General features: G+C 39.9%; 3 protein-coding genes across 17 annotated transcripts in view; all 3 read right to left on the minus strand.

Annotated features, from left to right (window-relative positions):
- Window positions 1-6,731, minus strand: part of skib (v-ski avian sarcoma viral oncogene homolog b) — a 30,274-nt gene extending 23,543 nt beyond the window's left edge. The window contains exons 1-2 of one of the 2 annotated variants that reach the window (XM_067505682.1): window positions 6,589-6,731; window positions 5,439-6,512 (exon numbers count right to left, since the gene is read on the minus strand). In XM_067505682.1, the coding sequence (XP_067361783.1) occupies window positions 5,439-6,332 (894 nt within the window). In that variant the 5' untranslated portion in view covers window positions 6,333-6,512; window positions 6,589-6,731. Of the gene's footprint in view, window positions 1-5,438 lie in introns of both variants that reach the window. The other variant, XM_067505681.1, reaches the window with a different exon arrangement.
- A 1,453-nt stretch (window positions 6,732-8,184) lies between these two features.
- tmem51b (transmembrane protein 51b) lies at window positions 8,185-16,304 on the minus strand. 2 transcript variants are annotated; one of them, XM_067505717.1, is made up of 4 exons: window positions 16,051-16,304; window positions 10,956-11,009; window positions 10,400-10,835; window positions 8,185-9,323 (listed from the first exon to the last, which is right to left on the minus strand). In XM_067505717.1, the coding sequence occupies exons 3-4, from the start codon at window positions 10,819-10,821 to the stop codon at window positions 8,870-8,872; spliced, it is 876 nt and encodes a 291-aa protein (XP_067361818.1). In that variant the 5' UTR covers window positions 10,822-10,835; window positions 10,956-11,009; window positions 16,051-16,304; the 3' UTR covers window positions 8,185-8,869. The 2 variants fall into 2 exon arrangements, with proteins under 2 accessions (XP_067361818.1, XP_067361817.1); XM_067505716.1 differs by lacking the exon at window positions 10,956-11,009 and having other exon boundaries at window positions 16,051-16,303.
- Window positions 16,305-16,916: 612 nt separating this feature from the next.
- kaznb (kazrin, periplakin interacting protein b) overlaps window positions 16,917-27,545 on the minus strand; it is a 95,917-nt gene continuing 85,288 nt past the window's right edge. For 6 of the 13 annotated variants that reach the window (XM_067503427.1, XM_067503425.1, XM_067503429.1 and 3 more), the window contains 11 exons: window positions 27,321-27,491; window positions 26,064-26,244; window positions 25,692-25,825; window positions 24,816-24,939; window positions 21,805-21,995; window positions 21,601-21,719; window positions 21,046-21,277; window positions 20,696-20,797; window positions 20,050-20,216; window positions 19,815-19,911; window positions 16,917-18,962 (listed from right to left, as the gene is read on the minus strand). In XM_067503427.1, coding sequence (XP_067359528.1) covers window positions 18,801-18,962; window positions 19,815-19,911; window positions 20,050-20,216; window positions 20,696-20,797; window positions 21,046-21,277; window positions 21,601-21,719; window positions 21,805-21,995; window positions 24,816-24,939; window positions 25,692-25,825; window positions 26,064-26,244; window positions 27,321-27,491 — 1,680 coding nt within the window. In that variant the 3' untranslated portion in view covers window positions 16,917-18,800. Of the gene's footprint in view, window positions 18,963-19,814; window positions 19,912-20,049; window positions 20,217-20,695; window positions 20,798-21,045; window positions 21,278-21,600; window positions 21,720-21,804; window positions 21,996-23,288; window positions 24,940-25,663; window positions 25,826-26,063; window positions 26,245-27,320; window positions 27,492-27,545 lie in introns of those variants that run through there. The other 7 variants (XM_067503426.1, XM_067503430.1, XR_010914370.1 and 4 more) reach the window with 7 other exon arrangements.

Here is a 27,545-nt window from a genome sequence, read left to right on the forward strand (position 1 = left end):
ATGTGTTGTACAGGGTCGAGGAGGTGTCAAATGGAGGTGGTGAGCGATGGTGGTAGGGCAGAGGAGGTGTCAGACGAGGAGGTCTCAGTGATGGAGAGAGGAGTGTTGCACAGTGCTGACCTGTGGAAGAAGTGTGCGTGATGCAGAATGGAGGAGTTGGAGAAAGGAAAGCAGCAGCAGGCGGGAGGAGGAGGTGGAGGGGGAGAGACTCGTCAAATCACAGCGTGGAGGTCACAATGAAAGAGGATGGGCAGTGAATGGAGGAGGGTGAGGTCTCTGCACTGTAAGAGGTCTATGCTCTGTGAGGTCTGTGTGCACATACGTGTGTGTGTTCTGGCACGCTTCTTTGAGCCCACCAGCCAGAGAGCACGAAGTTCTTATTTAGCACAGGAAGAGCAGCTCTGCTTAGCAACCACAGCCACCCTCCAATCACAAGCGTACGGAGCAGACTGCAACTGAAGACGAGTTCATTCTGACAGTGTGAGGAGTCTGAGGCCGCAAAATGTTGAGGTACACACCTGCCCACATGCACAAACATACACAAAACAGGTCTGTAATGCAAACTCCCGCACTGAGCTCTGAGCCGTTCTGCCAAAAGCAGATGAAGACAAAAGTAGCTTCATACCCCTGAATGTTTCCTCCGTGTCACACTCCCCTGAACTCAGCAGAGAATTCAAAGTTAATCTAAACTATCCTAATCCTGAAATAAATTATGCATATCCCAAAGAGCAAGTGTAAATCCCTAAAACATTCATTCTTTTTTTCAACACTGCCACACACAGCACTGTACGGCAACTTGGCACCACACCAGTTGCAAGTGAACCAATATCGCCCTGATTGTGAACTGCTAGCCATCAAAACAGGAGGCACGAACAAGATTTGGACCAAATGCTGTCTGAACACTGAGCAGTCTGTTTGGTTTAGCTGCGTGAGCTAATCCTCCTGATAGCTTTGGAGGTGGTCGGTGGGCGGATTGTAGGCGAGAGCAGCATGCCGATTTGTCATATGGCACCAGCAGGGCCTACTTCTGCTCTGGCTGGAGTTCCATTAGCACGTCTCCAATGTGGTCTAACAGTTACGTAGCTTAGAGCTTTAGGTCATTAAGGAGAGACAAATAGAGATTTTAAGGGGATAAATTTTGCAATCCTGCTCGTGTCCCTGGCCTCTAATGTCTCATCAGAAAAGCACTTGAATTGGTATGTGCAATTGCTCTGTTGGTTTCTCCATGTAACATACTCTCTGCAGCATATCTAATTCATGCTCTAATTACAAAATTCCAGAGGGACTGGTTATAAATTGTAAAGATGCTTTGAGTGGGCCCGAGAAGGAGGAGAGAGTCCATGGCTGACATTTAGTAATTCTGTGTTCCTGAAGACGCTGTCCAGATAGGATGACGGTTTTGATATGAACCGTGGTCTCTGCATTCCAGGAGTTATGTAGGATTACGAGTTCCCCCCCACCCACCCAAACTGCAGCAGCTTAGTACCTCAGCTGGCAGATGCAGACTCTAGGATTTCCTGTATCTGTCTGTACCAGATGGGCCTGATTCTTAATCACAGAGCTGCAAATAAGGAGGTGATCGAGGAGGAATTGATGATGATTGTGGCAATACAGGCATCTGTTCTGCCACTAACAGATCAACTGACGGACTGGCTTGTTGACTGCTGTCACAGCCAGTGCTCATCTCCTCCCTCATCTCATCATTACTGATCAACGCTAATCATCCTCCCCCCCATCACTCCACGACTTATAAAAGATGTCTTTCACACATTAGCCCTGTACTGTGTCATCAAGGTGTAGAGAGGAGCCAAGCAAAACACTGTCTACTTAAAATGATCAGAAATAGGCAGGCAACAATGTACGTTGGTATTACATTGATACTGCAACACATGAGATCAGATTCTGTTTTTTTTATTTTCTGTAAATTTTAAATTCCTAAAATGTGATGTAGTAGCTTAGATTCTAAAGTATTGGATACAGTAATTCTTTATATGTGTAAAAAATATTTTAATAACTAATTTTGATTAATTTTGATTACATCACTATAATAATCTGCTTAAAGACATAAACAATAATTATTGAATTATCATCCAGCCCTCCCCCGATCAGACATGCAGACATCACTACAAGCTCCAATCCATCTTTGAAAATGCAGGCAGGAAAACAGGTGACATGGTAAACTCACAAAAGGTGGATTTCCCACCCTAAGAGAGGCTGGAGGTTACAGACCTAGCTACACAGTACCTAAAGAAACATCACAATAACAAAGAAAAATGGCTGCACTTCACAGCCTCTGAAAGCACAGCCCTCAAACAAAGGAGGCGGCAGGTCTTTAGCACACATCAGCCATGACAGAACCCCAGCTGACACCCTTTTAACATAGGGGTCACCCCTGCTTGAAAAAAGGCCACAACCTTTGTGAGATTGTGACACCCCTTTGCCTTGACACGTCGTCCCTGCTTCGGCCAAAAAGCTCTGTCCAGCATTCGGGCTGGCCAGGGGGGAGTTTGGTACCTTGTGGGGGTGGGACTCAGGCGACTGCTCTCAAAAGAATGGTGTTTCCAACCGAAGGATGAGAAAGAGAAGTAGAATTAAAGCCAAGTTAGAAACCACCAAAAAGATGAATTTGCTGCTCTGGGATTGAGATTTAAAAAATATGCTAATGTGAAACTGATTTGATGTTGTTGTGGGTGTATTTGGTCTTAGCTGGACCGGTCAACGCTGGACAGACAGGCCCATGAAGGACCAAAGATGTCAACTTTCAGGGCTTCCCAGAGGTCAGCAGACAGATGGGAATGGAAATGAGCCGGCAGTGAGCTTATTATAATTTGGCCTGCACAGCTGATCCAGTCATTACACTCGCCTGTTTACATGCAAACACACTCATATACTTGCAAGACATAAAGACACCCACATATCATTTTAGATATGCACACAGCAGCCAGATAGAGAAAGAGCTAGAGAGATATTTTCATTCATTCACCTTTAATAAAAGCTTATAACTAAAAACACACGACCCTTTCCCAGTCAGTACACTCTCGATAGGTTTGCTGGGTTTGGAGCTAATTTCTTCGAGTGAGGAGAACAATGTGATGAGAAACGGCATAAATTGTCCGCAGTTGAATAGCTTTAATATCAATTCCATTAAGAAGGGTCTACACAGTTCTCCAGAGCCCCTTTTTACTCTCCACTCAGTCAGATGATTGATCGCATTGCCCTCACTTAGGGATTTTATTTTTTACAGTTAATGCACAGAGGTATTTGACTTTAGCTTGAACAAAAATAGTTTTTGCAATTCCAATCCTCTGTGTTGAAGATTTTCATGCTAATCAGAAAGTTAACACTTGAATGTTACATGCAAGGTTCAACACAAAAGAGCAAGTCATTTGAATTGAAAATTCAGGTTTCCACAAAATTTACATTCATTGGCAGTGTATTTTTATAAGCATGGGATCTCAAACAAATACAACTAAAATTGTGATGTTTTACTGCTTGTTACCTGTGCACTGTATTTCCCCCTATCCTTTATCAGACAGCCATCTGGCCAGTGGACTGGACACAAGGACATGTGATTGGATTGAGTGAAAAGAGTGGGGGAAGCCGGGTCAGTGTCTTTGGGGAAAGGTCAGGGGTTATGGGCCTTTGACAACACATGTCAAGGCCTGGCTCACACACCCTGCATCTTCTGAATGAAAGAGTCTGCAGCCTCCTCTCAGCAATCTGGCCTCATCTGCACATTTGGTGAAGGGGCTAAATGACCAAATGCTGAATTTGATGCAAAACAGATACAAGGCCTCACCGGACTCATTCCCTCCTCTGTTCCAGCTTTGGCTCTTCAGCTGCCGGTTTTCAAAAATGACTCGCTCTCTACATTGACAAATGATTAAAAGCTGAAATTTTTTCTCAATCCTTTTCAAATTTGCTCAGAAAACTAGAAAATTTTTGACAGTAAAATACACGTTGAATCAATGATCGTTTTCTCAGCAGCTGTTCAGCCCGTGCAGTTCTATATCTTCAACCACCAGGCACAGTACATGAGGTGGGAGTCTAGACAGATGATACAGGCAGAGGAGGTAACCGTCGAGGCTCTCTCTTATTAATAAAACACTCTGACACGAGAGGGAGGCTGAGGCAGACCGATAACATTGAGTTTTTGTTTCATGGGTAAGCCAAGCCAAGCGTAGTCTGCGAGCCCCCGTCCGGCCTTTCAGCAGCTTGGCCTGTCAGGCTGATCTATGGGAGAGTGCTGGTGTGCAGCTCCCCGAGGACCAGGCCTTTCTGCTAACTGGGACACAACTGACACTGAACCACAGCAAACATGCACTGCCCCCACTGCCACACTCCCTTCCTGATGCTCAGGCCCTGTGTATATCACACACTATGAAAGATTGTCAGCGCAGAACTCACCATATTTACAAAATAGATAACTCGCAGGCAATACATCAAGACCTGCTGAGTGCAGTTAGGAAGAAGTCAGCCACAGGTGCATGACATTTATGGGCTGTGCAGAGATTTTGTCAAAAAGTCTGTGTCCAGCTCTTGAGGAACCATAATATAAATGAGCTGTGGACACCTACATGCTGAATTCAAAATTCAAAGCAAAAATTTCTAAACTGAAAATAAAAACGATGCAACCATTTCAAATCACAACCCCTTTTTCTCAATCGCTGACAACCTAACCTACCTCCTGTTTTTATTTTAGCGCATAAGCCAACAACATTTGCTTGAACATTCTGACTAAGAGGGAACTGAGGTTTCCCTGTGAGACATCTCTCCTGCTCAGAGACTGGAGCAGCACCATGGTGATGCATACAGAGATGTCCACTCATTAGCAGAGTCCCACACAACAGCTGCTCTGTGACCAAAGAACATCCACCTCTTCTCCTGGCCCCATTGTCCATACTAAACATCTCTGACCCACGTGAAGAGCCAGGAAGGTTAGACATACACACACATACATTTCCATATCCCAAACCTCATTAAACCTGTATGCCCTCCCCATCCTCTCTCTCTAATAAAATATATTATCAGGACTCAATTTATCATATTGCAGATGCCCTTTGGTCACCCTGGGGAGTTTTGGATGATAGGGGGATGCTCTGAGGTTTCCGCTGATGGTTAGAGGTTCCACTGTCACCCTTTTGAGACATATATGAGATGAGTGTGGGCTAATAGGAGGTGTTCTACAGTGGAGACACAAATTAGATGGGTACAGAAAGATATGATCATATGTGATTTGAATTGTTGCTTGATATGACAGGCAAAACAAAAGCTGGAAACAATTAAACAAAGCAAACAGTGGAAAGCATAGTAAGAAGGAAGTCATCTCAAAATGTTAATTAATGCAGATTCTGTATAGTTCTGAGGCTGTTGAAATATCCTCTAACAAAATGCTCAAAGACAACGATTAATACCAAGATAAAACAGAACAGACTTACTCTGCAGTATTTACTGGTCAATTTTCCAGTCAGATCATATTTTCCTTTTAATTCTTTAAGCAGCTGCTCCAGATGACTCTTTTCCTCCTTTCCGGTATAGTCCGGGTCTAAGAGTACATAGGCCCGCCAGTTGGCGGAATCGAACCCCCAGTGGACTGTCCGGTTCTCGAGTCTCTTGTGACTGTGAACCACAAACTTGTGTGGTGGGAACATGAGTCTGCAGTCCATGCACTGGATGCAGGCGGCACTGGGGCCGGTGTACAGTTCTGGGACAAACAAGCCTTTACACCGGCCGAAACATTCATGGTACACTTTAAAGCTCTTCTCGGTTCGCTCCAACTCCAAGGAGCCCAACTCTTTGTTGCAGTGAGGAGGGTAAGTACCACCGTAGATGAGAGCATTGCAGAGGCGCTCAGCATCCGTTTGGGTGATCAGCCCGCAGGACGGAGCCGAAAAGGGCAGGATACCCACCACCTTGAGGATCTCCAGCTGATCCGCCGTGCACCTGGAGCAGTAGATGTGCAGGTCGTCACAAACTGAGTTGATCTGCTGGAGGGAGAACTCTCTCAGGACGCTGTTGAGGATCTGCGGCAGGCACAGGCGCTTCTCGCCGCCAACCACAAAGCAGGAGATGGGCTCCCGCTCCAGGACTGTCTCGCACCTCTCCGTAGAGCGGTCGGACGGGATGAAAAGCGGACCGGACATGATTGGAGGGGTCTGTGCCGGCAGGGTGAGCATGACCTCTGCAGATTTTCCATCTTTACCGAAGAGTGCGTCCTGGTGCCAGCGAGCGGAGAACGCCGCCGGTCCCCCGAGAGAGCGCATGGAACTCAGATGAAACTGCTTCAGAGTTTGTTGAAGTCCGGGGTGAGGCTGAAAGCTTGTTCCCTCCATGTTGCCGCCGGGTTGAAAAGGAGTTCAAAACTCAAAATGAAAGCTAAAACTGACTTATCGGATCGGGCGTCCTCAGCATCCGGCTACACGCTCAACAACGCGCATTTCCATGTCACCGGAGAAGCTTCCCAGCTCGTCCATTCAGAAAACTGAAGACTGCTAAATTCATAGGGGCAGTTCCTGTAAGCAGACGCAATTAAAGTCGACAACTCCGAGACTCAAAACTCGTAATATCCCACTTACAATCGCCACTTACTATGTTTCTATGCACTCCTGCGGTTTTACGCACTCCTAATGTGCGCCTGAAATATGCTTCGTCTGCTTAGTCTGGCTCAGTCTGTCTCCCGTCTCACTCAGTGTGAGTCTCTCTCTCCCTCTCCCTCTCCCTCTCTCGCCCTCTCTGTTTGTTTGTGTCTGGTTCAGTCATTGAATCCCAGCCAGGAATGTGACTGATTCCCCGGGCTGGCTCTTCCCTCAGCCAGCTGTTCCTCCCTCTGCTACATGGCAGCTGCACAATTGGAAACAAGAAAAAAAAAACATCTGAATTCAGGCGAGGGTGGTGCTCATAAGATTATAGTTGTTACCTGGAAATATAAAAAAAAACTTTACTCGTTTAAATGTTTACATCTTGCAGAACGCAATTAGCTTTACTTTTCTTTAAAAAATTACAACGAGAAAAATAGCAGGAAATAACTTACTGAATATGTGCGCAAATTTGAAAAAACAATTGAAACATACAGATTGTAAGTGTGTATTTACTTAATTGCTGTACTTGGTCTAATCCAATTTTGTGTACAATTTGAGTAATCCATTTTATGACATTTTCTTTACCGAGAGGGACATTTTTACTTTACTACGTTTATATGGCAGCTTTGGTTTCGGCAGATTAACATACGAAAGAAATGGCCTGTTAATGAAACAGGGTGCAATGTTATAGGTTAAACTATAAAAAGATATATAAATAGTGCATACCTTCAACACACTCTGAAGTAAAATGCGACGTGCACATTAATACATTAGCATTAATAATCCACAAATGCCATATATAACAAAGTAAAAACACGTAGAGGCATTTATTCATCATACACGTTTGATGCTCTAAATGATTCTGATACATCTGTACTTTTGTGTTGTTTTCAATGCCATACTTAAATCACTTTTGAGTAATGGATCAGAATACTTCCTCCACTAATGGAAACGTGGATAATTGGCCAAGGGAAAGAAAAACATTGTAACCAAGAGGGTTATGAGGGTAATGTTACAATACTGTAGCAGACAGATACACGGGGTCAGACAAGCATTACACATATTGACATTTACCGGAGCCACGTCTAACAGGTTGAAATTCATCAACATTCTTCACAATTATTCTTCATTTAAAAGCACCTCATCTCATTTATATCACAGCAAACGCTTTACATTTTGCACAACTATGTTCTGGCTCATATTTACTCGCAGGTCCAGCACTTTAAGATGCAGTAGCATTGGAGCAAAGTTACCTGAGCAGTCCTCCGTAATCCCACTTTGGTATTTCACCTTTTAACCACAAGAGGGCGCTACAAGTTAACCAATGACCATTAACGCCAAGCAGAAAATCAAAAGGGAGAGAGAGCACAGCAAACATCTCTGGTGGATTGTACTCCTTGATGACACAAATACAATATCGCTGTCAAAGTAAGGACTGTTCTATCATTTTTTTTTTGCATCAGCATCCAAATAATAATCTGAATCAGAGCAATAACTTCTGCGCAGTTTACTCTGGATATTAATAGATTTACTTGTGTTCACTGATCTTCTAGAAGTATTAATATTTCAAGAATTATAAACATACAATCTTGATATGATCCTAGAAGGTATAGAAAAAAACATTTATTTACTACTTTTGAACACATGACAGAGTTAAAATGATTTCAACATTTAAATTAGATATACTCATTACAAAAAGGTCCTATGGAGTGATGCTCATTTAATTATTCATATTACATCAAATACTAGACTATCTGGTTACACTGTTTTGTGAAATGTGTTTCATTCTCATAACACCTAAATCAAAAGGCAGTTTTTGAACCAGTTTATTTAAAACAAAGTTTTTAAAACAACTGACAAAAAGCCTTCACAAAAATTCATGCTTTTGGTCTCAGTGTGTTTTCTTCAGATACAAATCACAAAAAGCCAAAGATCTGATACTTATGACCAAAATCAAAGCAGAAATACAATAGCTGCTGGTAAGGTGAAGTCCTATAACAATTGGCATTTAAATAAAACTGTAAGCTATTCTGTTTTTGACCATTGCTATAGGATGATGTTTTAAAAAATGGCAACTGCCTAAGCTAATCCTTTTATTCCGACCTAATAATGTATTATAAAGAGTCACTTCAAATATTCTCATTTTAAGGGAGAGTCGGCCTTCACTGTGATGCGCACAGCCACATTTAACCTACTTAATATCAACCTTGAAAACTGGTTTTCAGAAATGTAATAAGTCTATTAAATCCTGAGATATTTTTATTCATCAGGAACAGAAATAAGGAGAGACCCTACTGTAGATCAGGCATTTTATTCTCATACTGTGGTGGTGGAGTGATGGGTTCAATGTTCACTGGATTCTGTGTTGGGGTGCGAATTTGGAGGCGAAAGTCCTTCAGGTGGAGTTTGTCTGACTTGATCCTCCTTACCCGGAGGGGCCGTAGTAAACGACTGGCCCGGCTGCTGCTGCGGGAGGGTAGGCTGGTATTTGAATTGAGGCCAGCAGAATTAGCCTCACACTCACCCGCAGGTTGGGTGGAAGTTGGTGTGGGATCATTTAGAGGGGTGTTTTCAGTGGGGTTGTTTGTTGGTTCTGATCCTTCGTTTTCCACAGCCGCTATGATGTCCTCATAGGATGGCAGCTGGGAGGTGCTCTGACGAAGGTTGCTCTGACGGACAGGGTAGTTGCCACTGCCAACGACCTCCTCGTAACTCGGCACATCGTATGCAGCACGGTCTAGAGCTCTGGGGAAAAGAATGAAGAGGTGACTGTCAGTGTAAAACATTGTATAATACAGAACACTAGAAAACATTCATGCATTAAGTGACACATCATTTTAGAAATTGATATGGTCATTAGCAATGTGACCACATCCAGTCACACATCCAGCACACAAGAGCTGGAATACAAGAGCAGCAATATAATTTACTAGTAGTTATGTTGACCTGATAGATGTAACTCCAATATTCACTTTCTGTCTAAATCAATTCTGTGGGAATGAATACTGTTGCTCTGACTCCGTCTGCTGTTTGGTGCTGAGCAGGTAAGATTTGTACAGTATGAGCTTCTGTCTGAAAACAGATCTGATAGGAGCTGTGGGAAGGTACCAAAGGTGTGGGCCAGAAAACCAAAATAACGTGCTAAAAAAGTCTAAAAAAGCTTTAAGCTGCAGGACAGTGGGATTCTGTGGATTTGTCAACATTTTCACAGGGTGATTTGATGTTGTCATAAAAAAAATTGATCACTGTATACCCGCCTTTCTGAAAGTCTTTTCATAATACGTTAGTGCCTTACTTTGCTAAGGCTTTTCTTTATATTTGTCTCAATGTTTTAAAATTTGTATTATGGCCCTGAGAAGAGGCACAGTGACAAATAAAGGCATCCAAACAACTTATTGCTCCACGACACAGAACATGAATTTATAACTGTCACATGTATGAACGGATGTGGGAGAGTCTTTATATTTTTAAAGCATATAGTTTTAATTTTAATTTTCCTTATGTGATCAGAACATATCAACACATCTTTCTAAATACTCAGATTGCACATAGATTTTGTTTGTAAAAAAATTAAACAACTCCACTCTTTACTGCAGTGGACAGTGTGTTGCTTTTATCACATTCATTCCGTTTTTTGGTCACTTCTGTAAGGACAGCTGGGTATATTTTCAAACCATAAACAAAGTGATTTTCAGTATTTGCAAAAATGCTGCAAAACAAAAAAAATATCTTTGAACCATCCATTTCTAAATATTGTAATACTCGGACTATGTTTAAAGACGAAAGTATATTAAAAAACAAGCATAATTTAAATTACTTACGGCTCTTCCTGCTCCTGATCCACACGTTCCGCTGAGCGGACTTGTGTCGCCACTGCGGGGTTACGTCTGCTGCGTGATCTCCTCTTGCTCCTTACACCAAGGCAAATGGACAAGAGCAGAATGGCTGCTCCAACTCCAACCAGCACCATAGCTACTAAGGAAGACTTTGTACCGTCTGTTTGTGTCCCATTGTTGCCACCATCCCCATAACCCGCAGTAGTGTTGCCCGATGAAGTGGCGACGGTGCTCGGGGTCTGTTGGTCCATTGGTATCACGGTCCACACAATCATAACAATACCCAGGGCAATGAGTCCAACTCCTAGGGCACAAAGGGCATAATGGGCACCTGAACTGGAACTGCCTGAGCGTGGGGGTCTGTTGGGGCGGCTGTTGCCACCACATACACTCCGACTGGGAGACATCTCTGAAGGAAAAACTGCAGGAAAGAAGACCAAGACAGTGAGAACAGACAAGAGACACATGTCAAGCTCATAAATTATACGATTATCTGAGTAAAGGTGTGTGAACAACGAGAATGTTTTCCTCTAATGTGTACCTTTTCCCTTTATAGTACATTTGGAGACAATAGAGAAATCATCCTGATGTAGATCTGCCAAATGAGATGACGACAAATACAAGTTAACGGTTACCAAGGTTAAAGGGGTTTTAAGAGGTAGTTACTTTAGTTTTAATTAATATTCTTAATAGAAATATCACCAGAAAATGATTTAATGGTGCCTTATGGAAATTACCTAGACTTACACTCTTGGTAAAGTACACCTTACTCTATTGGACTAACGTCTGGTGACTGTGGAGGCCAATTTTTCACACTTGTCATGTTTAGGAAACAAGTTTGAGATGATTTTCGCTTTCTGACATGGCACATTATTCTGGAAGTAGCCATCAGAAGATGGCTACAGTGTAATTATAAAAGGGATATAAATAGTCAGCAAAAATACTGAGGTAGGCTGTGGCATTTAACCGACGCTCGGTTTGTACTAAGGAGCCCACTAAATCTCCCACACCATTACACCACCACCAGACTGAACCATTGATACACTGTTGATATTTGCTTCAAGGATCATGTTGTGTGTTCAGAGGTGTTCTGCATGCTGTTTCTGTTATCTCAAACCCATCTGGCCATAGACCATTTTCTGTAAACCCCAGTAGATCAACAGTTTCTGAAATATTCAGACCTGCCCCTCTGGCACCAACAATCATGCTCCGTTTAAAGTCATTTTCATCACCTTAGTCCCCATTCTGATGCTCACCAGATTGTTCTGACCATGCCTACTTGCCAAACGTCCTGAGTTGTTGTGTGAGTGGCTGATTAGATATTTGTGTTAATATGAAGTTGAACCAGTGTATCTAATACAGTGACTGTATGTGAGTGTATGTTTATGTTCATGTACATATGACAAAGATTTTAAATCTAAACAACATATAATGCCTTTCTTGCCAGTCTTGCATGCTTCTGCAATTTATACAATACACAAGCTCTGAGCTCTGGGACAGTGTGTCGGGCTTGCTTGGATTTGTTCTAAAGCACCACACACAGAGCTTCACTGCCAAACTAAACCTGATTTTACTGATACAAGAAAATGATCTAAATTTCAGTAGGACTCCCCTGATCAGATTCAGATCAGATCAGATCTTGATCATAAATCTGGCTGCATTTGTTTGGTTTAAGTAGTGAAACAGAAAACTTTGGGTGTTACATTTTTCTGGAACAGCAATAAGAAAGAATCTGGTGTGGTGAGAAAACAGGTAATAAGAAAACATGTGCAGTGGAATCTTCACACGTCCTAACATGACAAACATGAGCCTGTCACAAAATAATGGCATGGATGGATAACTGAACGGAGCCTTTGTAATATTTACTGTCTCAAAGTAAGGTAAAAGGGAAATAACGATCACAAAAGAATGAAAAATGCACAGAAGAGCCAACTGACAGACAAAAAGACACAAAAATAACTACAAACTATTTAAAAATGACAAGAGACAACAATCCTAAAAAGAAAAAAAAAATTTTCATAACTAATTCATGGGTAATGATGTCAGTATTTATCAGTATTACTGCACTTCACGCCAATATTACCTCCATTTATTGTGAAATATACAGTCCATACAATATAGGTTAGTTGACAAGCAGTTGCAGCATTGAGGGCCAGGCACACAGGCAACAGACATGATAACATGAACTATATCTTTGCAATCTCTCTCATGTTATACTAAAAGTGTCATGTTGCAAATGTAAGTTTGTTTCATTAGATAATTTATAAAACAATCATTAAAGATTTGTTTTCCAGAAACTTTTACAACAGCAGGCTCTAACCTTTTGTTGGCTTAAAAACATTGACAATCTGTAAGTGGATTTTCATTCACTGCACGTTTCATTTAAAGGTTCTTGTTTTTCCTCTTTTCAGTTACAAATAATGTTGTTACATGAGTATGAATGTTGTGTCCTATAATTAATGTTAGTTCCGACTCTGCTGCTGAGAACCACTCTCTACTGAGGTGAATCATAGTAATAGTTCATGGTCTGCCATCACAAAGCTGCCGTTGAGTATTTGGATCCATGTTCACATCATGACCTTTGTACAGGAAATATCCATTAATAAAATGGAGGAAACCACAGCCATATAATCTCTACCTCTGGTCAGCAACAATGCTTAGACTGTACTGTGGTGTTCATAAAGTGCTCGAGCAGAACTAAAAGTGGAGGTGCGCATCAATAAAATGTTCTTTATGCTGCCACTGTAGTCCACACATAAAACGAATATCGCTAGGCATCAGGCAGAATCGATTACTTTGAACTATTAACTAACAAATTGCAGGCAATTTGTGGCATTCAACATTTTCCACTGTTTTCGATAACCTTTTGCCATCGTATGCACATGCAACACAGGCCCTTAATGCAGTACTTTCAGGGAGCCTCTCTGCCAGCATTTATAGCTCCACATCTTCTTAACTAAGTCTGTACATGTTTCACACACCTGGATGTGATGCCACTTTATCTGTGCAGAGAATTTCTGAAGTTCTGTTAGAGTGGCTGTTGGGTTCTGGTTCAAGGTTTTGTTATATATGGCCAAATCTATGAAGAATATGATTCCATGTTCCATTAACAATTATTGAGGCTACTGTGCTCCTGGGAACATGAAGAGCATTAGAAAAAATGTTTTTTAATCATTCTCTGACCCATTTATAGCCACAGAGGTCTGCAGAGAGTTTTTGAGTATTTATTTGCAAAATGTAACAAAAATGATTACAAATATGAATTTCCTGGCTCAATTTCCTCTATTAAATAAACACTATTGCGCATAAAGAAATAGTTCCTTGTTCCTGGTATCGTTGATGTGATCCTGATGTGCAGTGTATAGTATATTGTGGGACAACTTCTAGATTAAAGTAAAAGCAAAAAAAGTGCAGCAGACCACAATTTTGAAGTGTGTGAAGAGTTTTTCCATTAATTTCCAATTTAAAAAGAATGTTTTTACTTTGTCAATACTGGTTATTGTGTGTGGAATGATGAGCATTTTTTCATTTGAAATAATTTTAAAAACACAGCAGCCGTCTCAACATTTCCCAGAGAGCAAAACATAGTTCATATGCAAATAAAACATTTTCGCATTTTTCCGTTGTGATAATACACAGCTTGATCTTTGGGTATACAGTAACACAAAGCATTGGTTCAAACAAACTGTGAACACATTAGTTAAACCTATTTCTACCTCTGGCTTAATATGTAACGATTGCACGATGCACAATTTAACAGTTACAGGTATTTATTATAGTCAGTCACGGTTTCAAGAGCCATTTAACAGCATCTGAGTTCAGCAAAAATTCTACAACAATTAACTGTGTTGAAGGAGTACGGCAACGTTAATAATCAATATTTTAAGACCTGTTGATGAAAAAAATTTATTTTAGTTCAAACCTCAAGTCTCCACACTTCTAGCTACCTGCTGTTCTATTGTAGGGATGGGAAACACTCTCCACAAATTACATGATGTGCTCTCTATTGATGATTCAAAGCACAGGTGGCTCAAAAATGTCAGCAGCCTGTATAAATGCCTGTGAATGAGTCCACTGCTGCAGACAGAGTGCACCCTGCAGTTAAGCTTCTCCCCATTTGCTCTGAATTAGAAATATTGGGATGGGCACAGAGGGCTGATTGATGTTCATACTGGGGGCCTGAATGTTCTGCATGTGTGACTTAAAAAAGCTGCAGTGCTGCTGACAGATATGGGAGGGAAAAATAATTAATGTTATTTGTAAAGTGGCATCAGTACAGCTGTATATTTTTTGGTAATAGTTACACACTTCCTTTCGGGCAGATATTCAGCTTCCCAGTTTTTTGCTACTTCAGCTTTTTGCTACTAAATGTCACCTCGTATTAAATAGGATGATGCTCAATGAGCATCAATTAAATGCATTTTCGTATTACAATGTTTTGATTTTAAAAATACATTCATATCAGTTTAGTAATACTGATTTCAGATGGCACATGTGCCAAGTGTCACACTTTGACATTCATTTCCTGTTCTGATTAACTGATCAGTTTTGGTCTTATTTTACTATTTTGATCAAATAATGGCTCTGATGTGACGGATCCACATTAAATAGTTGGAAAACTATTATCATTATACAATTCAACATTTCAGCCACCGGTTGTTCATTCAATCACGGTCAAATACTTACTAATATTTCCGCTCTTCTTATTACTTTATATAGAAATGATTATTAGTGTCAGTCTGAGGAAAGAAAGAGGTTAAGTCTAAGGATTCAAATGTTATGTACCAATGAATCAAATACAAATTGTACACCAATTTCTTTCTTTAACAGGACTAGAGAAAAATGTGCTTGTCTACACCTTCAACTGCAGTGGATCGGTGCATCCACAGATCTCAAACTCATTTTGAACTCTGATGTTTGCTAAACTACAAAAGTGAAATTACTCAATGCAGATTCATTTCTGTGTTTTGCAAAATCAATCTGCCTTTTCCTTCCTCAACTACATAGATATCATATCTGTGCAGTATTTGGTGCAGATAAGAAAGTTGACAGGTGTAGAATCCCAAATTGTTTTAACACCAATATCAAGGACAAACACGTGGTGACAAGCTGTTGAGACAGTAAGATATTACAGTGTGTGATTCTGCCAGTCTGAACATGACATGTTTCTGTGTCGATTAATTTCTGATGGCTCTGTGTATTTAATCAGACTTTAGCCCTTTTTTAATTACATGTCTGCATGGGTGTGTCCTGTCATTGCATTTCCAGCATTAGAAAGCAGTCCTATATTTGCAAAAATTGTAATTTAATTAAGCATATTTAAAGGTAATATTAAAAGATAAGCTACTGTCACGGAATTAGTGCAAACCATTGGTTACAGTGGTGCAAGTGTCCTCGTCCTTCAGCCAGTGTGTTCATTGTTTGTAAAGTTGAACAGGATCTCAGAAAGGGAACCTGTGCCTTCACAGGTGCGTCAATATCAACTCATCTTATGCGGATACAGTTTTGATTCAACACCTCACGAAGAAACGTTTACAATCTGTCCAGGACATTTGTTTAAAGAAATAATCGTCTTGGCCATGATACTCGATTAAACTCGTTCATTATGTTTCGAGGGGATCCTGCACAGGCCTTACCTTTTTACCGCTCACACTTCCCTCTTCATGGGCGTGTTACCTGATTCACGCAGGTGTTTTCAGGAAGATCAGAAACAAAGAAGGAAGAAAACATAAACGCAGCACTTGATGTCGCCTTTAAATTAACGCTCAAAAAATCTCAACTTTACTCCTACAACGTTCACCACTACAGAAAACTATTGAATTGACAGGAACAAAGTTGAAATTCCAGTCGCAGTGAATCGTCCCCTCCCTGTGTTGAGAAGTGCGTCTGCGACCTGTTTCCCCGTGGTCCTAGCGCTGCTCAAGTCAACTTCGTCAAGTCATCAGGCAAAGAAATATCCAAATACATTAAGCTTATTAAAATAATCTAAAAAAATTGCTGACAAAAATAATATTGTATTAAATAAAGTGGAAAAATAATTTCAATATGTATTAAATTATGAAACTATGACAATGGCCAATTTATAAATGTATAATTCTAAAATATTGTACATTATCATTATATGGCTAATAATAGTCTGCGAATTATTGTCTTTAAAAATGTACATAAAAATATCCTAGAGCTCAAAGGCATTTTTTGAGCATCCGTCCATGTGTTCAAAAGGTAAATATATATCTTCATAAGTTGGTAAGTAAACAACAAATCATATTTTCACTCCTATCACATAATATGTAATAGATGAATTAACATTTAGCTGTAATAGGGTATTAAAAATGAACTAGAAAAGTATTTCCAAAGAGAAAATACACTCTAATATCATAATTGAAAAATGATGATATTAAAAAGCATTGCTGTCCGTTTGAAGTTTGAACGGTGTTTCTAGCTGAAACTGTGGCGAAGTAGTTAGGTGCTAAATAATGTACGGAAGACAGAAGTCAGAATAAAAATAATATTAATAATAATAAAGTTTATGATATCATTACTCTGAATGCTCCACGATTGTCATACAATATGATATTACATAGTTTACTTGCCATTTTCTCTCCACATTTCCTTTTTGGCACTTTAAATTATAGCAGGTAATTATCCTACATGTGCTTGTGGCCTTGAGATGTGAATGTGTGTCTCATTTACACACATGATACACACCTTACTTGCATGTTAGATAGAATAAAAAAATCCCTTAAGAGGAACATAAATGAACAGTTATTAAGGTCTATTCATAAAATAAACTCTGGTAAAACTATAAGCATTTTAAATATCAGAGCATTGCACAGTAAATATACACAGATCAGGCATAACAATATGACCAGTGCAATTTAATGCAATATTGAAATGAATGAGGTGGCCAAAACATTAGAACCACCTCTTCTTATAATGCACTCCAATACGACTCCAGCACCCACTTTGACTTTAATAACAGAGTAGATACGTATATCCACTTTCTGAAAGTTTCAACCTAAAAACTGAGAAATTAGAACTTTGTAAAAGTAGATTACATGGCACAGTTACTGTATTGGATTGCACAGGTGTTCATAATATTATGCCTGATTGGCGTACAACTTACAACATGTCTTCAGAACTATTACAGTATGTAGGTCTCAGTGGACAAAGTGTTCTTCCGTTACATTTTCTTCTATGTTAACACAGATTTTAATCCCAAAAAATACAGTGGACAATAATTTCACTGGTTGGCATACATGAAAAAGCTCTGACAGCTAGGAAATACAGTCGTAAATGTCGTGTTAACTCTGGTAGTAAGAATAATACAGTATCCCCTGTGTCTCTTTACAGGTTTGAGCGGATCTGCTCTTCCCACTTAAACAGTGTTACTTTTGGTGACTGGAGGAGACGCCCAGAAACTGTCAGACAAACCTGTTTTCTACCCATTTAGATTAACCTTAAGCTGATCACAGTGTAGCTCTGTGGGACGTTTCATATGTGTCTGCATGCTAAGGATCAGCAAACTTTACACGTAAGTGTGTTATAAAACATGGTCGCACTGTACAAAATATACAATTACAGCCTCCATAATAGAAGTAACAGTGTTGCCTTTTTCAGTGCTTATACAGTATAAACAAGTAGAGACCATTTGCTTCCATTTTACATAGTTCAGTCAAAGCAGAACATTCATCTCTTATCTACACATAACAATTGAGGATTCTGGGAAGTACAATTGTTATTAACATTTACATATGAATGAAAACCAAACCAAACAACCAAGTAGATCTGTCTTGAACATTGTGCTTTCATTTATATTACTCACCCAACTATTGGCACATTTAAATGTGATTTGAGTTGATTTGAGCCAGAAACTTAGCTCATGTATGTGGAGCTGCTGAGATGACACAGTTCGTGCCGCCTCAGAAAAGGTACATATATTTCTACTGCAAAAGCATATTATAATGACTTTTTGTGTAAATATGACTTTCATCGTGTAAGGCATCATAGGAGAACAAGACTGTACAATTATTTATGCAGGTTAGTTTTCAGTTCTCTCATATACAATACACTGATTTGCAATAAACTCATAATATAATACTGATTTGGAAATTATGCAGAAAAAAACAAACAAACAAACAAACAAAAAACAAACACAACTTTGTTTCCATAAATTGTTTCTTCTACTTTACTTACGAAAGCTCCCTGTTGTGTTCCACAAAATAACAACAATATGTTTAAATGATTATTTTAAGATCTAAATCAATTTAGGACAGCTTCCTCTTAAAAGTCCAACAATGCCGGATGCAAGTTTCTTTCAGTAGTAAACAACTATAATACTGTAATAATGTAAACAATAATCAAGATTTTAATGCCTGACACCGGTTCAGACGTTGGTGATTTCAACACTCTTGTAGGTGTGCATGGGGCTGCCTTTGGCCCGGGGAACAGCCTGCACTCTTGCCTCTCTGGGCAGAGAGCCACAGCTGCTGTGAAAGCCCAGGCTTCGCTCCACAGAGTGGCTGTTTGCTCTGAATCTCAGTGGACTCTGGAGAAATTAAAACAAAGGAAATGCAAAGTTAGTTTTTTCAAAGAAAGTGATGTTTCAGGCAAAGCTGGCATGAAAGATTAAAAAACGTTTTTTTTGGAATGACACTATTCTGAAGTCATAATAGTAAAACGTTTTCAAGCTTTTGTCTTTAACAAAATGTATATCTTGTATATCTCATGATGAACCTTTCAATTAAAAAATTTAATTCCAACATCCCAGGTGACATTTATAAAGGATCCATACCTATTCTCCCCTATTCAACTAAACCTACATCACATTTGTAGTGTTCTGAGAAAAGGCCTCATAAAACACTGGTTTGCAAAAAAGTTGTATTTAAGCTAAGAATGAAAACAACCACAGGGGATTTACTAGTGCTGTATATCATGCTGTGTTATGAATCTACAACCCACTATATATGTAAAATATGACTTAATCATTGGAAAATGTACAATAAAATCAAGTCTAAATATATTTTGCAAAATACAGGGCAGTTCTATATCTACTCTCCTTTCGGCTTATCCCAAAAGTTCAGGGTCGCCACAGCGGATCATTGTCCGCATGTTGATTTGGCACAGTTTTTACGCCGGATGCCCTTCCTGACGCAACCCTCCCCAATTTCTAGCGGGCTTGGACCGGCACAGCACAGCTGGGGAGGGGAATGGACTGTTAGGGGTTCAGTGTCTTGCCCAGGGACACTTCAACGTATAGCCAGGGCCGGGGATCAAACCACTCACCCTGTGGTCCGTAAGCAACTGCCTTTACCAACTGAGCTATAGCCGCACAGGGCAGTTCTATATATTTTATTATATTCCTATCAAATTATGAATAAATATAAATATGAAATTATACCTTGCCTGGTCTTCTCATAGACACCCTTTCTTCAGCAAAGCGTTTCACAGCCACAGGTGAAGAGGAGCCCATAACATCATTACCCTGCTCAACACTGCTGTAATCACAGTGCATTAGGAGAAAGGTAATTGTCCGGGTTATTTCATATTTCACAACTTCTAATATTTAAGCATACATAGTGATGTTGTCAAGAGTCAATATGTTTGTAACTTATGAATAATAGCTTTAAACCTACCTTTGAGGAACAGCAAGTAATTTCATCTCTTCATACAAGTGTCGATGTAGCATGTGTTTGTTGCTGGGGATCCCCAGGGCTTTAGCCATGGCTTCTGTGTCAAAGGACGGGTCCAGAGCCATCACAGCTCCATGGATTCCTTTACCCTGCAAATTGTCTGCATATTCCTAAAGAACAAAACAAAGATGTAGTATGTACCTTTGTTTGCACTACAGTGTAGTAAAAATACTTCAGACTTCAGATCATCCAATATTATGCTATGGTGGAACAATTGCCAACCTTTTAACAGTAAAAGGGGAAAGACAGTCTTAAAAAAAACAGCTGTTGTGAAAATTGAGTTTTTGTTTCTAGAGACATGTGTTGACAAGAAAATAAGCAGTAATTTGACAGGATGCTGAATACTGGAGACTGGTAAATAATTTCTTATTGTAGATCAAGAAAAACACTTTCATGTTTTTTTTGTTACATTTCTGTGTCTACACCAGTGTTTTTCTTCAGTGTTTCTTTCAGCTGTGGGGATGCAGCAGTGCAACAAAGCTATCTTTATTTTTGGGGTCCTAGAAACCCACACTGTGTGGTATCTGGTTCCAATCAGCCCCAAAAGCCTCCTGAGCAAAGGGAATGCCACCACTGACCTCCCACCCACCTTCAGATCTATGTCTGTGATCCACTTCATTACTCTGTGACATGTCCAAACAATGGGGTCCCAGTCCTGGTGCTCGCATTTAGTCCGGCGTGCCTGCAGGGCCTGTAAAAACACAACATAGAGATAGCTGCAAAGTCACTAATGTCACAAAGGCCAAGGAAACCACAGAGGGAAGGATGAGGGTCTGTGGAGATAATATAGCTTGTAGAGCTTCTTTGGGCCTCCAGCTATTCTGCATGATAATGGAAATCACATGCTGTTTTGTTGTAAAATTTTACACATAGCAACAACTGAGGACTGAATGGAAATTTCACTTTTTAATCTAAACATGATACAATTTACAGTCTGACCTCCTTATCAAAGCTGAGCATCTGCAGCAGCTGGATTGCCAGAAGGATGCTAGTCTGGTGAAACTGGTCACTGATGTTGAGGAATCTTTCGAGGTCCCTGCGGCTCAGAGAGTTCAGTACTCGTCCGTCAACTAAGTGAGTCTGGAAAGTTTGGGAGTACTGAGGCAGTCCCACGTCACTCAACCATGACGTTGCAACCCAGTGATGGTCCATTTCAGATGCCTTTGATAGTCTAAAAGTAGCAGAAAGAATAACTCACTTTAAAGTAGGAAAGAATGGTATTGAAAATGTACACTTCACATAGATATCTCCACTTTGACTGCTTGGTGGCCGTCTCTGCAAAGATACATCCTAAAATGATCTGATAGTTTTTTCAATCTTGATCTCAGAATATACCCGTCAAATGGATGTTAAGTAAAAGAAGATAATATTCCCCTATGTAACAGAGAGGAGTGTATACATTCCATATTAAGAAATGTAAATGCGCATGTCCAAGTACAATACCTCTTAAGTACTTTTGTAAATGTGCTTGTCTTTTATTAAACTGCTACTCACCCTTGATCCCGTTCTGCTCTTCTGTAATCCTCAATGGCCAGTCTTAGTTTCCTGCGATGAATCGGGTTAGTGATGCCCAGACCCAGCTCTAAATCCTCATCTGTCAGTCCAAGCAGCACCTGAAGGGCACAAATCCAAACGTCTGTAAAACCCAAGGAGACCCACATCTTCACAATGTACCCTGCTGTCAAGCACTAGGTGTACCTTGCCACTCTTGATGTTTTCAGAGCAGGCCCGGATGTACATGGGCATTCCCATGACAACCTCCAGCCAGGCCTGGACTGCTCCTGCCCGCCACAGCGACATGCACGTGTTTCGCGTGAGCTCCGCCTGCTGGAGGCGATCCAGCTGCTCCTCTCCGTCAGACAGGCTCTGCTGTGTGAGGCTGTCAGAGTCTGCATTGTTCAGGAGAAGTTATGGTGTGGCATACAGGAAGGGTTCAGGGTCAGAAGGATATAAAAATCAAAAATTGACTCACATGGAGACAAATCATAGTGCATTTTTACAAAGTCTCTAAAAATATGTAACAACAATACAAATGCTACAATAAAATATATCAATATATCATATATCTTTTTTTAGATGTCTGGATTTTTCTTACGTTTCCTGGGATCAACCAGTCAAGATATCTTAAATGAATTATGACATTAGTAATGTGCAAACATTGCTGTTTTTATTACTTATTTTGAAATGGCAAAAAAAAAAAACAAAACAAAAAAAAAAAAAACAAGGACTTTTTTTCCACCAACATAATATTTAATCCACAATTAGCTATTACTAATGTTCCTTCATCACCAGAGGTAATAAAAATGGTCAAGGAGTTTATATAAAGAAAGTTACTGTATAGTAAAAAAATTAAAACTTTCCTATTTCATTCCTATAACTTTCCTATTGATAAATTAAAATTTACTTTTTTTTAATTTGTGATGAAGAAACATTTGGAATAGCTAACTGTGCATTAAATATGTTGATGAAAACACTTCTTTGTTTTTCTCTTTTTGCCATTTCAAGATATACATTTGTACATTATGGCCACTAGATGGAGCCAAAACAATTCGTACAGTTTCCTGTCTCTCTGCTCTGTGACTACATTTTTTAAAAAGTAACCAAACTACACAACAAAGCGCATCTGAACCTATCACGGCATTGGAAGTTTATTAGAACCCATAAACATCTTTAATGAGAGTGTTTGTTAGTCCTAAAGCTACAATACCCATGTTAAGTAAATGTTTAAACACTTCAGTAGCTTTCTGATGATTATGATGTGGCTTAAGACCATTAGAATAATGTATTAGAGACAAAGGGATTATTCATAAAACATCATGCTCCTGCCCATCAATAACCCATCTCAACAACAGGAAAACATGAATTCATACTGAACCAACAAATCCAGCATGAACTGTTTACCTGGTTCTTTTCTACATGCCAACAAAATGCTGCATGCAAAACCCACTATCTTTCAAGGGTTTCAACAAAAAAAAATGAGACAAACTCAGATTTTTCAAATGGACCTGAGTGATATGAATAATCCCCCGAGTGCAGAAACAGACAGCTGGTAATCACAGATGAGGAGTTACTCACTGGCAGGAGAGAGTTGCCATTAGAAATGGCAGGAGGAGAGGGAGAGACACGTTAGACTGGGACACAAGAACAAGATTACTCATGGAACAGAAAACTGCCACATAGGATGTATTCAGTTACTAGTTTTATTTTTAAAATAAGACTTCATTTCACTTATAATTCATTTTGAAAATGTTAAAACTTCCTTAACATCTGGCTGCAACAGCTGCAGGAGATAAATAATTGAAGTTACCTCTTTTTTGTCCCTCTTTTTATTTTAAATAAAATACTTCAATAGATATAGTCTTTTATGCAACATTTCCTAAATTACAAAGCTTTTAACAGATAATTATTAGAGCCACAATTGCAAGAAATGAAGAGGGGTTGTATACAAAACAAAAAGAGCATAAAAAATGGGGTCGTGCATTCAAAATGCAAGGAAAGATAACTCGAAAAGGGGGAAAGGCAACACAGGAGGTTGTGGAAGTTATTACTTTGATTGAAAATGAATGGACATCTTCTCAAAGCAACACAGAGGGATCATGCAGGTGTTTAATGCACATTCCTTCATCTCATACTGGCACATGTTAGGTAGCTCTGAGTAAGGAATGAGTCAGACATAAACAGTGTTACGAGGCTAGTGCTAACAGTGACAGAATGATACACAGATTTCCCAAAGATGAGAGTTCAACCTTCACCACTTGCTTTGGTTTTGACAGCAGATGAGAGGTGCCCTTGAATATTCATAATTTATTATTTTCCATGTTTTTTTCCATGTTGCAACTACACTTTTTATAGACTCCAAATTGTTGTTGGTCAGTCTATGACTTATAGTAACTGAGAACATCATTTTTAGCATAAATATGGGAGGAAAAATTTTTCTGCTGCCCACATTGTGACAGATCATGATTATATAATCAGAAAACACTTTGGGACAGCATAACGTGATCCTGTAACAGCAATGTCTCTGAAATTAAAAATCCTTTCGATATCAACCAATTTGAAATGGAAGAATTTGGCTAAATAATCTCCAAGAGATCAATGTCTTTCAAGACAAGTCTTTTTCATTATCTAAAATGGGCCACAAAACATTAGGAATAAGAAGAAATTTTGAAATCAAAGTTGGAAAGCATGATAAAAGTAACAAAATGCCAAATTACATTTACAGTAAAAACACTAGTTTCACAATAACTCCTATTTACATATGAACAGCAGTCCTTCAAGTCTCCAGTTATAAAAAACATAAAACATTAAAACATTTGGAAGATAATACATCATAAACATGTCTACACATAATAATAACCCCATGTACTGTATATATTTATATGCATGTAAACATATATACATATGAATACATGTACATCTATAAATATATATCTAATTTACAAACATACAATTTGAGTTTAATATGCTGTACATTTATCAGAATAGGAGTCTCTTTAAGGGCTTTCCCTTTAAAATATGACCCCAACCCTTCATTCCCAACGCCGACAGACAAACCCATATCTCCCATTACACACAGTTAAAGACAGGCAGATATTCACATATATTCAAACATTCCTCTGAGTGCACACCCACACACCTACACACTCACACACACACTCAGCATCACCAGTCGGCATCCTCCTCTATGTAATAATCAGGGGTGGTTGTACCATCAAACAGGCCGGGGTCCAGTGACTTGCGCTGTTTGCCCCGAGCGAAAACTCGTGACAGGGATCCCAGAGTCATCTTCTCCTTCTTCTTTTTACGTTTCTGGTCCTCCAGATCCTCCATAGACTGAAACAGGGAAAGGAGACAGGAAGCTTGTGTCAGTACCCTCATACAGCAGAGTTAAAGCAATAGTTTGACATTATTAGGATTTGCTTTACTGCCAATTGTTGGTTGAGAAAATGGACACCTCTCTCATGACTGTACAGCAAAGATGAAGCTATGAACAGCAGCTGATTAGCTTTAGCTTAGCAGAAAAACTGAAAACAACTAGCCCTATCCAGAGGTGACAAAATCTGCCAACTAGCACATCTAAAGCTCACATTGACTCAAACACCTGCTATTGGTGTAAAACAATGTTCAGTTTAGTGTGGGCTTAAGGGCCAAATTAGCTTTGCTGTAAAGTTGTCTGGCATCATACCTTATGGTTTTTCGGTTTCTGCATGTATTAAACAAACATATAAGATGATAATCTGGGAGATTTAGAGGTAGTACACTAGTTGGATTTCGTCACCTTTCAATAGAGCCAAGATAGCAGTTTCCCTTTGTTTCCAGTTTTTATGCTGAGCCAAGTTACAGACATGAATCTGATATCACTCTTCCCATTTAATTGTCAGCAAGAACTCAAACACACAATGTCCAACTGCTGCTTTAATATGAGTTACTGCAAAATAACACCACCACTGAGCAGGCAGGCTGACACACAGCAGACCAACAGGACAGAGGGACAGACACCAACAGAAGAAGACAAAGAGGAGGGAGGTACTTATAAAAAGTGTGGAGGTGTGATTACTTGGTCGAGGGGGCCAGGCAGCTCTTACATTGCAGAGGGAGTGGGTCCGATGACGAGGTGAGTTAATATCGCTGGGTGTGGATGAACGATCTCCGTCAGCCGCTGAGGCGTCAGAGATGACAGAGGGCTGTCGAGAATGGCAGGGGCTTATCCTGACCACAGCTGGGGGTACCACACACACACACACACGCGCACACACACACACACACACACACACACACACACACACACACACACACACACACACACACGCGGCCACACATACATGTCGACACACATTGAATAATTCCCACAGTTAATATGAGAAACCTTCAGGAAACCACCTGTTAGTATGTGGAGTGTGCAAAAGCAACACCAAGCAGCATGAAATCTGAGAGGTAGAGCAGAGAAAAGGCCCTACCTTGTCTGTCTGTGGTGTGTCCATGATAGAGGGTCTGTTGGCTCTGACGGATGGCGGCTGTAAGTGGCAGGTCGGCATGCATAACCCACTCCTGACTACCATTCACCACAGGCTCTGTCGGCATGGCCAACGAGTGGCGCTTCGGTACATCTTTTGTCAAGGTGGCCAGAGACTGCTTTGCCTGCGAATCACATGAAACAGAGAATTTGTATAAACTGAGAGTTAAACACACGCATTTCTTTAGTGACTATTTATTATTGTTATATAATAATATCTTACACACATAGCAGTGGGCATCCATAAGGCTGCAAAAAGTAATTTTACTGCATAGGAAAAATTAAAACTGCTCTACAAATAAAGGAGTGGCTCTCCAATTTTTTTTATTCCATCCTCTTTCCACACGTCAGGCATTTTTTTTTTACTAATACGACCTTAAAGTTGATTTTGCATTCATGTGTTGATGTTTTCTTTTCTTTGTCTGTAATTATAAAGACATTGCTAGAACATTTAAATTACTGAACAATGATGAACAAAAATTATATATTTCACCTGTTTTCAAAACATTTGTCGTGGTTTGGAAAATACTGAGAGCAAGACTAACACACTGTTGGCTTCTGACTTTTCATGGGATTTTATGGGATTTGTTGTCAATGAGAAAAAGCACTGGAAAACAGCTGGTTTATACTTTGAAATTAGTCAACAGCCACTATTTTGCTTTGGTATCTTAAAACAATTTCTGTGCCCAAATAACACATACATGTGGTGTCATATGAGGTGTTTTTATTAATTCTTGGATTCATTTCATCACATTTTAAACTGAGAAGAGAGGGTATAACAACATTTTGTGGCTGCATTGTTCGACAGCATTGCAGCTCTGGTCCTGATTTGCCAACAAATCTGATCTGTGATGTAGCTTGATGTGAGGATCTGTGGGTGGCTGTGACTTTGCCGAGGGAGGAGAAAGATTAATGACACACAGGCAGACAACTGCACCTCTGAGGAACCAACACAGCAACACGGAAAAAAGGCATGAATTTCTTCTCTCTGAGCATAGAGAAAGAATTAAGTCTTTGGAAGAGGGAAGGGATGAGGATATGTACTATGGGTTTGAACTGATATGAATACACCAACACGATTGCAAGCCCACACCTTGTTTGCATTTTTGCCACACATACGACATAATGATTCTTAGGTTACACCATTATGCTTGAGTTAACCCAGCACAGCATGAGAGTGTACATGTGCATAGAAGCTCACCATGGTAAGCTCGGCCTCCAGTTCTTTGATCCTGTTCTCCTTCATGTCCATCTGAGAACGTAGAATGTTGGCCTGCTCCGTGGCTTCTTTGGTCTGCCTTCTGAGGTCCCACTTCTCTCTCTCCAGCATGTCCTTGTCCTTTGCCAGGGCCTTCACTGCATCTTCACTCTCCTGAAACAAGCACACAATGACATGGTTAGTGCCTACTTTAAATAATCACTGGAG

This window comes from Channa argus, chromosome 5 (assembly GCF_033026475.1).
Source record: "Channa argus isolate prfri chromosome 5, Channa argus male v1.0, whole genome shotgun sequence".
NCBI classification, from domain to species: Eukaryota; Metazoa; Chordata; class Actinopteri; order Anabantiformes; family Channidae; genus Channa; species Channa argus.